At 48.6% G+C, this 14,826-nt stretch overlaps 1 protein-coding gene across 1 annotated transcript in view; it reads left to right on the plus strand.

Annotated features, from left to right (window-relative positions):
* HIVEP3 (human immunodeficiency virus type I enhancer binding protein 3) overlaps positions 1-14,826 on the plus strand; it is a 297,766-nt gene that overhangs the window by 265,915 nt on the left and 17,025 nt on the right. The window contains exon 9 of the mRNA XM_025896340.2: positions 8,549-8,724. Within this exon, the coding sequence (XP_025752125.2) occupies positions 8,549-8,724 (176 nt within the window). The remainder of the gene's footprint in view (positions 1-8,548; positions 8,725-14,826) is intronic.

Consider the following 14,826-nt stretch of genomic DNA (forward strand, 5'->3'; position numbering starts at 1 on the left):
GCAGAGGGGCTCCAGCCCTGGAGCATCTCCGGGGCCTCCTCTGGACTCATTTCCATTCAGCATCCTCAGGACAGCTTGGAATGATTCTGGACTTGTACCTGACAATCCAGAACACTTTATTCAAGAACTTGATGATCTCCTTAGGACCAGCAAGTGTTCCAGCCCCTGCAGCCCCTGCAGAGCCTCCCAGGCCCAGGGAGAGATGAGGTGCTGGATTGGGGCCAGGAAAGGCAGCCCTTCCTCCTTGACACCACGAGCAACAAAGGGACAGCAATCAGCCTGTAATTAAAGCAGCCATGGCATCCAGAATCATTCACAGCACTTAGAAGAATAGGAAGAGCTTGGAGGAAAAGCTGTTTTGGGGAGAAGAAGTGTCTGTGTCAGAGCAGAGTCACCCTGAGCCGGCGGAGTCGTTGCTGTTGGAAATGATTTAATCAATCCTGATGGGAGCAGGGCAGGAAGAAATGGGACTGAGACAGGTCATCTGTGGGGATTTCTGTGCTAGACTTTCACTCTGAATATTTTATGAATCAGCTGTGTGTGTTTGGGGAGGTTGGGTTTTGGTTGTTTTTTTTTTTTAATCTCGTATTTTATTCTGTTTGTGTTTGATCTTCAAAAGGGAAAAGGTGGTGTTGGAGCAGTGCCCAGGGAACAGTGTGTGTGCTTACCCACGTGGGCTTTTGGGTCATGACCTAACCTGTCTGACTAGTGCTGGGAATACAAAAATCCCAGCCTTGCACTGGCAGTGATGGAGCTTTAATTTATTCTAAAAACATCCAGGGAAACCATCAAAAAAGGGCAGGGAGAGGGGGGAGGCAGATGAGATGCTCTGTGATGCTGCCACCACATCCCTGTCAGCACAAAACACTGCAGCAGATCATTAGTTCCTTTTCCTCCCCTCTTTATGCCCCTGTGGTGGTGGGCTGAGGAGTTTGCATTGCACGTGCTCTGCAAGAGCTGCCTGGTTGTTGTGTGGCATTTTGAGGACAGGGACACGTGGCTCAATCATTAAACAAGGAGAGAGACTGTGCAAGTTCCTGCATTACCTCTCTGCTCCTGCAATTGGATTTAATGGAAGGGAAGCCCAGGAGGGACTAATTAGTCTGTGCAGACAATCAATGTCCTTCCACATTTCTTCGTGCCTTGGTGGCTAAAGGTGACCCCCTGGCAGGGATGAAATACTTTCCCCTTGCTCTGGCTGTACTTTCATTTTTTCAGTCTGGTTTCCTCCCTAATTGCACTTTAGCAATCAACCCCAGGGTCTCAGCCCTTGTAGAGCAGCATAATAGTATTGACATTGTTTTTTCTGCCAGTGCTGTGTTTTCCTGGTGGTTTGCAGTGACAATTAAATGATCAAAGCTGGAGAGGATGAAGCTGTATCACAGCACAGAGAGCCATAATGAGTGGAACTGTAATTTTCCCTCTATTAGACTGGAAGAGATCTGATGCCACAACCCAAAATTGAATCAATCCTTCACTCAAGCAGAACATGCAGAGAAGTAACAGAGAACTGCTCTGGGTTTGCAGTTCTCCATCCAAACACAGTGTTTGCTCACATTGTCCTTGCTCTGTGTTGGGTTCATTTAACTGGAGGAGATCCCAGGGTCTCTCTTGGACACTCCTGGAGGGGCAGCTCCAGGATGAGGGATCAGACACAGCAGAGCAGCTCATGCAGCCACAGAGCCTCCTGTCCCCGTATCCCACAACTCTTCCATCAAAACAGGCTCTACTGGCAAGAGGATTTGCTTTTGCTGATGGAGAAATGCCATTAAAAGTCATCCTTAGGCCTGTGTTTTTGTGCTAGTAAAAACTTCTGTGTAGATTTGGGTTTTTCTGGATGTTTTCTGTGTTGATTTCCCTGTTTGCCCATCTCTGGAGAGCCCTCTGTGCATGTTACAGAGGTGTCAATGTTTTTGTCAGCTCTTGCAGTGCATTTGCAGCAAGAAGTTGTGTCCAGTGAGAGGTTCTTTAAAGCTGCACATTCAGGAGGTGTCATCCTGCTCAGATCCACACCACAGTTTGTGCTGGGAAAACCTCCTTGAACACATTGTCCATCTTTTTCATGTTTAGCTTGAATTTTCCACTTCTTGGTTTCCCTCTGCAGGATAAGTGTCAATAATAGATGTCTCCCCACCCTGAGCATTTCTTACATCTTCCCACATCGTTGGCCTGTCCCTCCACCTTTTACTGTCTGTGGTTCAGTTGAATGTTAGAATGACTCACTTTTTTATCTTTTCCCCCCAAATTCACCTTTTCTTCCATCCCCTTCACCAGAGATGTTGCTCCCCTCCCGTTTTTTTCTGTTTTTCTGACCCCATTTGACTTTGGAAGCACAAAACCCTGGGCAGAGTGTCCCAGATGTGATGCCATCAGGAGACATTTCCTTTGCCTGGGTGACACTGCCCTCCCCACTCCCGGTGGTCTGGCTGCCCGGGCACAGGGCACTGCTACAGGAAGCAATTCCTGGGAGGTTTTTCAATGGAATATGGACTCTGCCAGTGTTCATGTTTTTCAGACAAGCTGGAGAATCACTGACCTGCTTTAGGACAGTGCCTTGGCCACCCATGGTGGCAGCATCACTGCGTGTCCCACACAGTGCCAGGGGGGTCGTGCTGGCAGGGCTGGGATCACGAGGAGGGCACTGTGGGGACACACCCACTTCATTGTTTCCCACTCAAAGAAATGTGGAAAATTGCCTTAGGTAAGAGCTGAGCTCTGGGCACCCACCAGGGATATTATAAAAAGCAGAAAGGAACAGAACAGGCCTGAGCTGTCCTGTGTGATCATCTCTGGTTTTCTTGCAGTGCCATAAATTCCTCCTCCTCACCCTATCTAAGGTTCAGTTCCCACAGGGAGGAAATGAGCAGGATGCATTTTTATTCCTGGAGTTGCCTTTGGAGCCCCTGGCTGAACTGATGTGCACTTTGCAGTCATGGGGGTCAGGAGGGGGGGCAGCAGAACTTGATGCCACCTTGGACTCCCTGAGGGCAGACTTTGGCCAGTTTAGGTTGGCAGAGTCCCTTTGGAAGCCACTCTGAAGGGCACAGGAGTCCAGGAAGGCTGGACATTCTTCAAGAAGGAACTCCTGAGGTATTTTGCCTCAGTCTTTAACAGTGAGATCAGTTTTCTGTGGGTGCCCAGCCCCCTGAGCTGGAACAGAAGAACAGGGAGCAGAAGGAAGCCCCCATAAACCCCGGGGAAATGGTCAGGGACCTGCTGCACCACTTAGACACACAAGTCTTGGATGGGATCTACCCAGGGGTGCTGAGGGAGTTGGCAGAAATGCTCACCAAGCCACATTCCATCATTTCCCAGCAGTCCTGGCTGGAGGTTTGCAAATGTGGCAGGAGCAGGGGCAGAAGGAGGATCCAGGGAACTCCAGGCCTGTCAGCCTGATCTTGGGGCTGGAGAAGGTCATGGAGCAGATCACTCTGAGTCCCATCACAGGGATCAGGCCCAGCCAACGTGGGTTTGGGAAAGGCAGGTCCTGCTTGCCCAGCCTGGTCTCCTTCTGTGACAAGGTGACCATGCAGTGGATGAGGAAGGCTGTGGATGTGTCTGCCTGGGCTTTGGGAAAGCCTTTGGCACCGTTTCCCACACCATTTCCCACACCAATTCCTTGGAGACACTGGCTGCTTATGGCTTGGACAGGGGCACAAACAGTGCCAGGTAAGAAGCTGGCTGGATGTCTGGGCTCAAAGAGAAAGGAGATAATTGATCTCTGCATCCATCCTGACTTGTTATCTGAATTAAATTCCACTCAAAACGAGGGCCCCACTGTGCTCTGATGTTTGGTCAAGGAGGAGCCCTGGGTTTGCTGGGTCATCCTGGGGAGTGTAAAACTGCCAGTGTTAAACCTTGTTGGAGCTGCTGGTGCCTGACTCAAGCAGGTTGGTGGTCACAGTGCCACCTTCACCCCAGGCTTCCCTGGGCGTGTCCATCCTGAATGGTGGAGACTTGTTCAGCTCTGACTTCTCCTGCACTTCCACTGGAGATTGGCAACTCCTGTTTGCAAAAGATCCATCCCTGCAGCCAGGAAAGAGGAGATTTCTGTGCCAGGTCCTGTCTCCATACCCAGCCCTTCCTCTGTTGTGCTGTGCCATTCTTTGGAAGCTCCTTGTTTGTCTTGGTGCAGTATCCCTGTCTGGTAAATTGAGATACTGGAGGGTTTTATGATGCTTTTAGAAACCTGGAAATTACATTGTCTGGTCTGGGTTTTGTAAAGGAATCCTTCTGTTTGTTCTGCTGTAGCTTGGCATGAGTTAGGGGAGATTTCAGTGACTGTCTGGCCCTGAGGACACACCTCTGTGTGTGGTGACCCTCAGCACAGTCCTGCAGGGTCTCCCACCTGCAGTTTCCCTTGGGATGCAATGGGTAAGACCAAGGGCTTCTGCTGCACACACAGTTTCAGAAGTGGTCTAATAATTTAGAAGTGGTCTAACCATTTAGTGGGAGTTGTGAGAAGGGCCATAAACTTAATAAAATTAGTGACACTGAGGTAGTGACACATTTATCCACGATCTGGCAAATTTTGCAGGTGGCATAAAACATCAGTTAGATGAGTTGAACCCAGGGCAGACTGTCAGGAACTTCCTAAGGGTTCAGCCAAGGCAGATGAGGGGCAGCCTGATGACAGATGAAATGTGCCATCAGTAAAACCCAGAGACTGACACCGAAGGCAACAACTCTGGGTTCACTGGAGGGTGAGCTGGAGGAAAGGGATCAGATATCCCATTCCTGTTACTATGGCCCCCAAATCCAAAAAGCAAACAAGGGAGTTCATCAAATGTCAAAAGCAGTTGAGGAAATACTTGTTCAGTGGCTGCAAAACTGTCCTGGGGTGTTTTTAACCACGGTACAGCTTCAAAGTGTGGAATTCCCACAGTCGCTGCCTACGTGACACTTGCAAAGAGGTGTAAACCACTGGGAGGGTGTGAGCTGCAAGGTCACACCAGCAGAGACTTTGCAGGGCAAGGTACATTCCTGGGGGCTGAGGGAAGCAGGGGAGAAGGGGTGATTCAGCCCAGCTGTGAGCAATGAGTCCCCCAGGAACCTGCTCCCTCTTTCCTGCCTGCAAACCACCAAACTTCCTTCCCCCCTGGCTGGCCAAGGTTTCATCGTGTGGTTTTCAGCCACATGAAGATTTTGGATGTGGCTCAGAGCACTGAGAGGAAAAAAAAAGAAGTGTTTGTGGCTAAACAGGATAGTCAGGTATTTGTAACAGCAGATATTGAGAACTAAACCTCCTAAGGCCTCAAAAGAAGAAATGCTTTGTGGCTTTGGGTTTCAACTAAGTTTTAGGGAAAGAGCTCAGACAAAGCTTTCTCCAGGTTCATGTTTTTCCATTGCTGGGTTTCTTGTGCCTCCTGCCAGTGATGGCCCATTTTGGGGCCCTCAGGTCTCTGAATCTGGTGCTGCTGGTGGTCATCCCATGGCTGTGCCAGTTCCTCCTGCTCTGGAAAGTGTTTGTAGTGGTTGAACAAAATTCAACAGAAAGCAGCAAATAACCTTTCAAAGATGCATCAAATACCTCAGTTTTTATCTTTTTCCATGTCTGTTTGAAAGAACTATTTCCTAAATTAGTCTCTGGGCTCATAATGGCCAGTTCCCCCCTCTGCCTCTCCGATCCTCTCGGTGTTAGATGGAGTGTGGCCCTGCAGGAGGTGTGAGGTGCTAATGATGGGATTGTGAATTCCACAGTGCTCAGGGAGAGGAGGCCAGATTTGCTGACACAAGCTCCAGCCGTGGCTATTCCTGGGATCTGGTTACAGCAAACCTTATGGAGCAGGAAGAGCCTTTGTCCGGGGCAAATCCTCACACAGAGTGACCTGTCCCTGGTTTGTCTCTCTGATACAAATCATATGAGCACATGAGCAGAGGGACCAGCATCATACTGAAGAGTTATCTCCATAAACACTCTGCAGCCTTCAGTGCTGGCAGATGGCATCTGCAGCAGCATTCCCTGGGCTGTGGCACTGTCACCTCTTGCTCTCTCCTGGTTTGGGTTGGGGTTCCTTTAGGTTACTTTCCTTTCCTATTTCTCTGCTCTCCCTACCTGTTGGACACTGTAGGAAGATACCTGTGCTGAAGGATGGCTCAGTCTCCCAGAGTGTCAGATAAGCTGCAGTGTCTAATTTCAGATTAAATCACATGTCCCCCTTTCTGCAGAGGAGCCAGCCCTGATTGCTTTAATGAGGCTGATGAAGGGACTGTTGGACACAAAGAGCTCGCTCAGAGATTTCCATGTGAGAGTGTAATTAGGGGTAGTGCAAGTACAAGGCTGATAAAGGAGCAATTTCATTTTTTAAATGGCCAGGTGATTGCCAGCACAATGACAGGGAGAAAGGAGGGCGAGAAGGAAACCTCAAATACAAATTGGAACAGAAGAGGAGAAATCAGGATTCCTGATTCCTTTTGCTCCTTTGCTGCTTGAACATTGAGTCACCAACTGAAAAAGGGCCATGGGCCATCCCTAACAATTAGTTATGTGTGCCCTGGAATGGAGGTAACTGGGCATACTGGGCTGGAGGCTGGGAGACAGTGGGAGCTCTTCAGCCCTCAGCTCAGTCCCCTCTGACCACATAATGAGAACCTTGGGATGAAGGGTTTTGATGTTGGGGTTTGGAGATTCTGTTGGGGTTGAGTTTGTTTTTGGAGGGTTGGGAATGGCATGGAGTAGATGGCATTGCTGTGGCTTCAATCACAAGAGATAAAATAGAGGATCTGGGCTGCCAGATGACCCTGGTTATGATCTAGAGAACTGCTGGTGCTGAAGGACAGAAACACAGACTGTTCCCTCACATGTTGGACACTGAGACCTGGTGGTGCTGGTGCTGGTGCTGGTACAAAGTGGGGCCCTCTAGACACCCATTTTCCTCTCTCTTCTCTAGTCTGTGTCCAAACCTGACTCTGTGCCCCCATCACCTTCAGGAATGACCTACTCAGCATCCTCTGAGCATCCACTCCCATCTCTGCCACAGGGCTCAGGCACCACTGGCAGGAGGGGAAGGGTTTAGTGCTGAGCTCACCCCTCCCAGGGGCCACCCAGGAAGATTAATCTGAGTTTCAGGTGTAGTGGGTCCCCCAAACACCCACGTGGAGCTGAGATTGCCTGGACTCTTCCTAAGCAATGAAACAATGTTCTGCCTGGGTGGGACATGAAGGGGTCCTTGTGACTTCCCTGCCTCTAAATCCACTCTTGCAGGTAACTGGGATGTATTTCCATGGATGCATCCTGTGCAAACCATGACATTCTCATCCCATCAGCTCAGGGCTGGATTAATGATCTTTGTGTATTTTTTAATCAGTTTTAAATTACTTTTTTTTTCTTCGTTATGAATACACAGGGGTTTAGGATTTATTCTGTATTCACTTATTTAAGTGCTCAGTCTATTCTAGTGCAGCTGTTTTTATTCAATTATTCTTCAGTCTGGCTGCTGTTTTCTCATCATTCTGGTTTGGAATAGGCTTTATTGGGAAGATACTAAGAGGTGACTGATGGTGTTGTCTGTCTTTGGATCCCCTATTAAGAGGCTTTAGAAGGCCTGATTTTCCAAGGTGGATGTTTGGAGATTTCTGAAGACCAGACTTAATTCCTACTGCATAGAAAAATGAGTTGCAAGAAGTACAGTGCTTCAAAAACGTGGCCTCTTGAAAATCTGAGGGGACCAATTTTGTGTTACCTTATTCTTCTTGTGCTGCAAGTACAGGAAATTGCAGACTTCATTTGCTGAGCAGCAGGAGACTAAATGACTCGTCTCAGTCTTAAGAGTATTTTTCAAACCCCCATCATGTTACCTGGGCAAAAAAGAAGTGACTGTATAATGTGAGGGAAGGATGGATGACCAATGTCAGTCTCTTGGGTAAACCTAAGCCATGATGTTGTGCCAAAGATGAAAGAGCCTGGAGTCTGTGCTGGTTACATTTAGTGGTAGCACAATTTATTTATAAAAAAAATGGATGTTTTCTTCTCTCTGTGTCCATTCTGGGTGTCCCATCCTATCAGGAGTCTGGGCAGGGATCACAGCTTGAAGTGTGGCATCAGTGTCTTCTCAGGTGGCTTTTCTCTCGTCCCAGTGGGTGGGAAGGTTGGATCCCAGGAATTTTAGCTGGGATACAACCAGGTTGGATCCCAGGAGGTTCCTCAGGACTTTTCATGGTGCAGTGACAGACTGTGCATATTTGATGGGAGAGAGATGACTGAGGCAGCTGGGCTGGACTGGGACACACCTTCCCCAGGGCCTCCCGAGTGCCTCAGTTTGTGTTTGAGGATGGGCAAAACCAGGACGTTTGGGTGACTGATCTCAGCCTTTGGGCTGTTTGCCTGCACACACAAGCAGATGCAGGACACAAGAACACATTCCAGACGAGGGAAAAAAAAGCTTTTGAAGATATTTTGTATTTAGCCTGATGGCCCAGAGCTCCCGAACGGTAACCGAGACCCGCGGTGGGGTCAGTGACGAGACCTGTGACTTCTTTGGAGGTGGGAATCTGCTTCTTCTTTTTTTTTTTTTTTTTTTGCCTTTATCATGACACCTGTTGCTCATAGGTACAAATCAAACGAAGAGTATGTGTATGTGCGAGGCCGTGGAAGAGGGAAGTATGTTTGTGAGGAGTGTGGAATTCGCTGCAAGAAACCCAGCATGCTGAAGAAACACATTCGCACGCACACAGACGTCAGGCCGTACGTCTGCAAGTACTGTAACTTTGCTTTTAAAACCAAAGGTAAGAGCTCATGGCTCCTCTGCTCTCACTTACGAGCCTTCCCGGGGGCACAGGGGAAGGGAAAGCCTTCCCAGGGGCTGGAAAACGCCAGGAGCTGGAGGGAGGGGGCCGAGGGAGCCTTGAACTGGCTGATGTTTTCCGAAGAGCCCTGCATTCCGGCTGCACGTCCCAGCCTGCGCCATCCTACTTGTGCTTCCTAAAGGGAATGAGCCTGAAACACAGGGTTTACACCCAAAACCACCCCAGAATGAGAGCAGGAGCTCCAGGCAAACATCCCTGATGGAGCACCTGGATACATCTTTGGGTGGCTTTTCATGCTGGTGCTCTCGAGATCTGTTGGCACTGCCCATCTTCATCCTCCTCAGTTGCATGTGGCTTCCACATTTTCTATATCATATCAGTAGGCTTTTTTTTCTCCAAAGACCTCCATTCCAGGACATTAATTGCCATTAATTAGTCATTAATGATCCACAGCCTCACTGCCACTAGACATTCTTTGCGAGAGCCCTTTGTCATTGCCTCAGTGAGTGTGTGAGTGAACATTGTCAGGAACGTGCACAAACCAACAATCAGTGGGTAATGGGACTTTTCAGAAGTGCCAGAGGTGCCCAGGTCCCTTTAACTTACTGTAGGAGTCTGGTGCTGTGGGTTTGACCAGTGTCCCCTCCATCCTTGGTTGCAGCAAGTTTTGTAATAAAGGCGAGGAGTTGAGTTTCTTGATTATAGTTTGACGTAAATAATGAGCTCCAGGAGGGTTTGGACAATGCTCTGAGGGACAGGGTGGGATTGCTGGGGTGTCTGTGCAGGGCCAGGAGTTGGACTGGATGATCCTTGAGGGTCCTTCCAACTCAAGATATGCTAAAATGTCCATTGTCTGTAGCTCCATCATTGCAGGTCTCAGAAGGTGCCACAGCAGGGATAGTCAAAAACCGGTGTCGCCCAAGGGAGTGGCACAGTGGGGGTGTGGGCAGGAGGCACTGGGTGCTGCCTGGGCTGTGGCACATGTGCTGGCCCAGAAGGGACAGTGGAGGGCATGTCCCTGCTAGAGAAGAGACCCAGACACGGGTGGTGCCGGGTGGGCAGTGCCTGGAGCTTGGCTGGTAAAGCTGGGGGTGATCTCTGGGTAACAACGTGCTGGTTGTCACTGGGACTGTGGGGAAGTGAGACTGAATTCGAGGCCAGATTCTCATGCTGCAGGTCCCAGTGATGGTTCTTTCTCACCCTCCCAGCCTGGAGCTATTTCTGGTTCATTTTCTTCCTCCTCCCCTCTTGCTTTTCCTTTGTTCTGAGGTTTCCCTTTGAGAGGTGAATCCATTCAGCCTCTCCCTTCACTTCACCTCGCTTCCCACCATGCTTCTCTGAGGCTTTTGTTCAGGATGCTGTGATCAAACCATCCTTTTCACCATCTCTCTCTGGCTGCTTTGCTCTTCATCTCTGCTCCCTTGAAGCACAAGATCTGTCAGCACTGACTGTACCCACTGCAAACAGCCTCCAAGGGGCTTCCCTTCTCTGGCTTGGCATGGGGAAGGGAGCATGGAAATGCTTCCTTCAAAAAAACCCAAACAAACCCAACAACCCCGTGTTGGGATTTGAATGGGAAAGTATCCATTTGCCTGTGGATGCATGGAATGGGCAGGACTTCCCTGGATCAGCGATTTCAGGATAAATAGTTGCATGATGGTGACTTGGAATTGCATGAAAAGGGCTCTTTGTTGGGAGGGGGGGACTGTCAGAGCCTGGCTGTGTCCTGGGGGGTGTTGATACTCCCCAGAACTTGGGGAAAAAGACACAAGGACCTATGGAAGAGTTGCTGGAGAGTGAGAAAAACGTGTGTTGATAAAACCACCAGCTGCAGAACCAGTGCTGGTGGTGCTGGAGTGTGACCTGGAGGTGCAGGGGGTTTGCAGGACTGGATTTTGCACAGTCCAGAATGGGTTTGTTTGGGCCCTGATTCGTTGGGAGCCTCCTTTGGGGGGGTTGGGGTGGTTTTGCAACCACAGTTCGTTGCAGAATGGAGAAGCTGCAGCTTTTGTGCTGGGCTGCACTGGCAAAAATATGAGCTGAGTTGAAGCTTTTTTAGAAATCAGCTTTCCAAAGTTAATTTTAGCCTTCAGCATGAACTCCAGGGGGATCTCTGTGGAGCTGTCTTCATTTTGGCTGTGGTAGATCTCTCCAGCATGATCTAATGCTCTAAACTCTCAGCTAGGCTGGAAGCAGTTAATGTTTTTTTATTCGTAATTTTAATGAGGATCTTTATCTGGTTAAAATGTACCTCACCCCCCACTCCAGAATATCCATATCTGTGTTCCAAGAACTGGGAAAACTTTTGCAGCAAAATATTTTTCCCTTTTCACTAATTGTCTGGTTTTTTGTGCCTTTCTGTCCCTGGAAGCAAAGCTGTTCCTTTGGGTTACTGAACTGCAGGGGAAATTTATTTTTTATTATTATTTTGAAGCAAATCCATGAGGTTTTTGTTTTTGTGTGTGTGTGTGCTCATTTAGCTGATGGAAACAACAGTCTTGGAAATTTTGTAAAGATTTACTTGATTTTATGTCTCTGGACCAGGTATAAAGGTGCCTCTTTAATGAGGTGTCTCTGCCTCCACTGTGGAGCTCCCCGAAGAGGTTTGTGACCGTGGCCTCCAAGAGGTTGTTTAAAAGAGGTTAAGCAGCTTCTTCATTGTTTTCTTAGCAGGAAGGAAATGGAGAAAAAGCTGCAGTCTTACAGTTTTCCCTTTCAGGAAGGTCAGGGAGAGCTTTTTCCTCACCCAGCCTTCCCTGGTCCCTCCTTTCCAGCCCCTGGAGGGAAGCAGAGCCCCTTGGCCCTCCTGCCCTGGGGTGCCCTGGGGCTGTGGGGCAGTGTTGGCACATTAACGTCCCCCCTGTGCAGACATTCTCCTTCTCCACAGCTATTTTCTGTTCTAGTTCAGCCTCACATCAGCCTCTCACGTCCTGATGACTTCAGTTTCCCCCAGATCTCTGGCCACAGCGTGGGGAACAGGCTGTGCCAACGCTGCTGCCTTTGCTCGGGGGTCACCAGGGACAAGAAGCTTCATATTCATTTAAAAGGTGCTCGTGTGAAGGACATCAGTGCCTGTTGGCTGAAGAGACCCATTTGATAGTCTGGGCCACTCACAGTTTCCAGACACCAGACTTCTCCATGTCCTCAGCCACAGCCTTCCTTTAATAAATTAGTTTGCAGTTCCTTAAATCAGCCCCTGACAGGCAGGGAGGTTATTGAACAGGTTCATATATTAAAAGCATTACCCCCTCAGCCCTTAAAGGCAGGGCTGTGGCTGCACAGTGTGTTGTTGTTCCTGCTCCAGGAGACTCAGCTCCTGCTAAGCCTCCTCTGGAAAGTGCAGAGTGGGTCCAACTGGCTGAAGGCTCCTGGAGAATGAAGTGCTGGGAGAGCAGGGCAGAGGGAGAGGTGGATTTGCAAAATATCCCCGTGTGCTGGGGCACTGATGGATGCATTTGCAAAATATCCCTGTGTGCTGAGGCCCTTCCTTAATGACTGAGAGGAGGGAAAGGCTCTGAGCATCCCTGTGGAGCCACTGCTGGGAGAAGGGTTTGGTCCCTCACAAACCTCCAGCAAGATGAGAACAAAATTATCCTCAGGAATTTGCTGTTCCCTTCCACAATGTGGTGTTCTGGGAACAGAAAATGACCCAATGGTCCAGACAGGAGATGAAACACTGTGAGCAAAAAGGTTCTTTAACCAGAGAAAGGTAAAAAAAAAAAAAAGGAATGAGGGCTGGAAGTGAAGGACTGGTGAGTTCAGTGAAATATTAACTGTTATTTTGTCTAAATAGTGCTGCTGTTAAAGGCTCAGCACAAGCCTTAATGGAAAATGTACTAATTCCCAGGATTTTGGAACCTGCACACCCAGCCTGGGTACCCTTCTGGAAGAACAGTTTTGATAGGTTTGATCCAGAGGGTGACTCATATTTTATAGCCCATATCAATACAGGCAGACCTGAAGTGCAAATTCTCTTTTAATCTTTATGTCAATAAGTATAAAAGATATTAATAAAAATTTATAAATTGAAATATTTTGCCCCATAAATGACATAAATTAAAGCTTTCCTTCTCATAAAGTCTCACTTGAGGACATTATCTCCACACTGAGACCTAAATCCAGGCCTGTGCATTATTTAAATCCCACATAAAATCTGGTTCAAGGATCTATCTGGGATGAAGAGCATTGGCCTGTGGTTGGTTCTCTCACAGTGAAATCATAACAGGCATGGAATGGTTTAGGTTGGAAGGGACCTTAAAGCTCATCTCATTCCACCCCCTCTATGGGCAGGGACACCTCCCACTAGCCCAGGTTGCTCCAACCTGGCCTTGGACACTTCCAGGGATTCCAGAGGCAGCCACAGCTTCTCTGGGCAACCTGTGCCAGGGCCTCCCCACCCTCACACACAACAATTCCTTCCCAATATCCCATCTAACTCTGTCCTCTGGCACTGGGAAGCCATTCCCTGTGTGCTGTCCCTCCATCCCTTGTCCCCAGTCCCTCTCCAGCTCTCCTGGAGCCCCTTCAGGCCCTGCCAGGGGCTCTCAGCTCTCCCTGGAGCCTTCTCTTCTCCAGGGGAACCCCCCCAGCTCTCCCAGCCTGTCCAAAAGGGAGTTTGCTGCAGCTGTTGCTCTCCTTGCAAAGTATTTTAAAGGAGAAAAATGGGAGCCCTGGGAGCTGTGCCCGTGTCCTGGTGCTGCCTCCATGCTCAGATCACACAGTTGGTCACTTGTTGGGTTTGTTTGGGGTTTTCTTGTTTTTGTTGCTGAACTGATCATATTTGATAGGAGAACTCGAAAGCTTTGTGTATCCCCAACACAGACAGGATCATTTGTTCAGGAATCCTAATGTTTCCTTTCCCTACATTTTTCTTTAACTCTGCCACCTCTAAAATATAATAACGAATATTCCGAAAAATTAATTTCCCTCTTTAAATTGGACTGGGAAATCAGTTCTAGTCCCTGTTAAGCTGCTTTAGGTGCTTTTGGAACACTGGAGTTTTGGCTTTCTCCAAACAACACAAGGATTTAAGCTGCTTGAAGTCCCAAATAAGACCTCACAGCATCAGAAGGGCTTAGGCAGCTGGAACGCAGAGTTGTGGGCAGGCGTGGTGAGAGCTGTGCTGACACTGCCTGTGCTCCTCCAATGGCTGCAGAGGCCTCCCAGCCTCCCCCCATTCCTGACATTATTTAAATATAGCCAGTTTATTCCAAATCTGGGAATTCTGTGGTGAACAATCCTTAGTGAGACCCATTTACCTGCTCAGGGTTCAGTGTAAGTTCTCTGCTGCCTAAATGAGCTTCTCTGCCTCATAGTTTCTCTCCTGCTCTTTCCAATCTGTTTTTTCCAGGGTTTTCAAGGAAGAGATGCTGTGTGGTTTTCGGGTTTTTCTATTATTATTTTTTAAGTTGGGAGCCAAAACTCTGGAAGGCAACAAGTCTTTCCTGGTAGGATTCATATCCAACTTTTACTTCGGCAAAGTGGTGTTGATTTTCCTGGAAATCTGCCAAAGGACTTTAGTGTTTAATCCTGCCAGCATTAATTAAGGGGTCTAAAAAAACACAAACTAGAGGAAGAGCTCTGATAAGATAAATATCCTTGTCCTCCAAATTGCTCCCAGGATGATAGCTCATGGTGGAAAGGAGCCTCCAGCTTTTAACTTCCTTAGACTGTTGCACAGGGGTCAGATGAGAATCCCTCCTGCTGAATCTCCCTTCCCTGAAAGGATTCCAGCATCCCTCTGTTTTGTTGGGATTTCTCTTGGTGTGCTGGGATGGGCAGGGGGAGATTTGCACCCAGAGCTTTGCAGGGTGATCTCGTTCATCAGTGTTGGGTGAACAAATGAGGACGAAGGAAGAGAGAAAGCAGAAGAAAAGGAGAAGTGGAAGGAAAGCAACACTTGCAGTGGGTTGGTGCTTTGGTGTTTGGCCAAAGGAGGGTGAGGGAAGAGAGAAAGCAGAAAAAAAGTAGAGGAGGAAGGAAAGCAACTTTTGCAATGAGTTGGTGCTTTGGTGTTTGGCATGAACTCGTTGGCACGGGGGTTGGCACTGCCTGTGCTGTGGCTCCAGCTCCCCCTGAGCC

Source organism: Manacus vitellinus, unplaced genomic scaffold, assembly GCF_001715985.3.
Source record: "Manacus vitellinus isolate BGI_N305 unplaced genomic scaffold, ASM171598v3 scaffold_75_pilon, whole genome shotgun sequence".
NCBI lineage: Eukaryota > Metazoa > Chordata > Aves > Passeriformes > Pipridae > Manacus > Manacus vitellinus.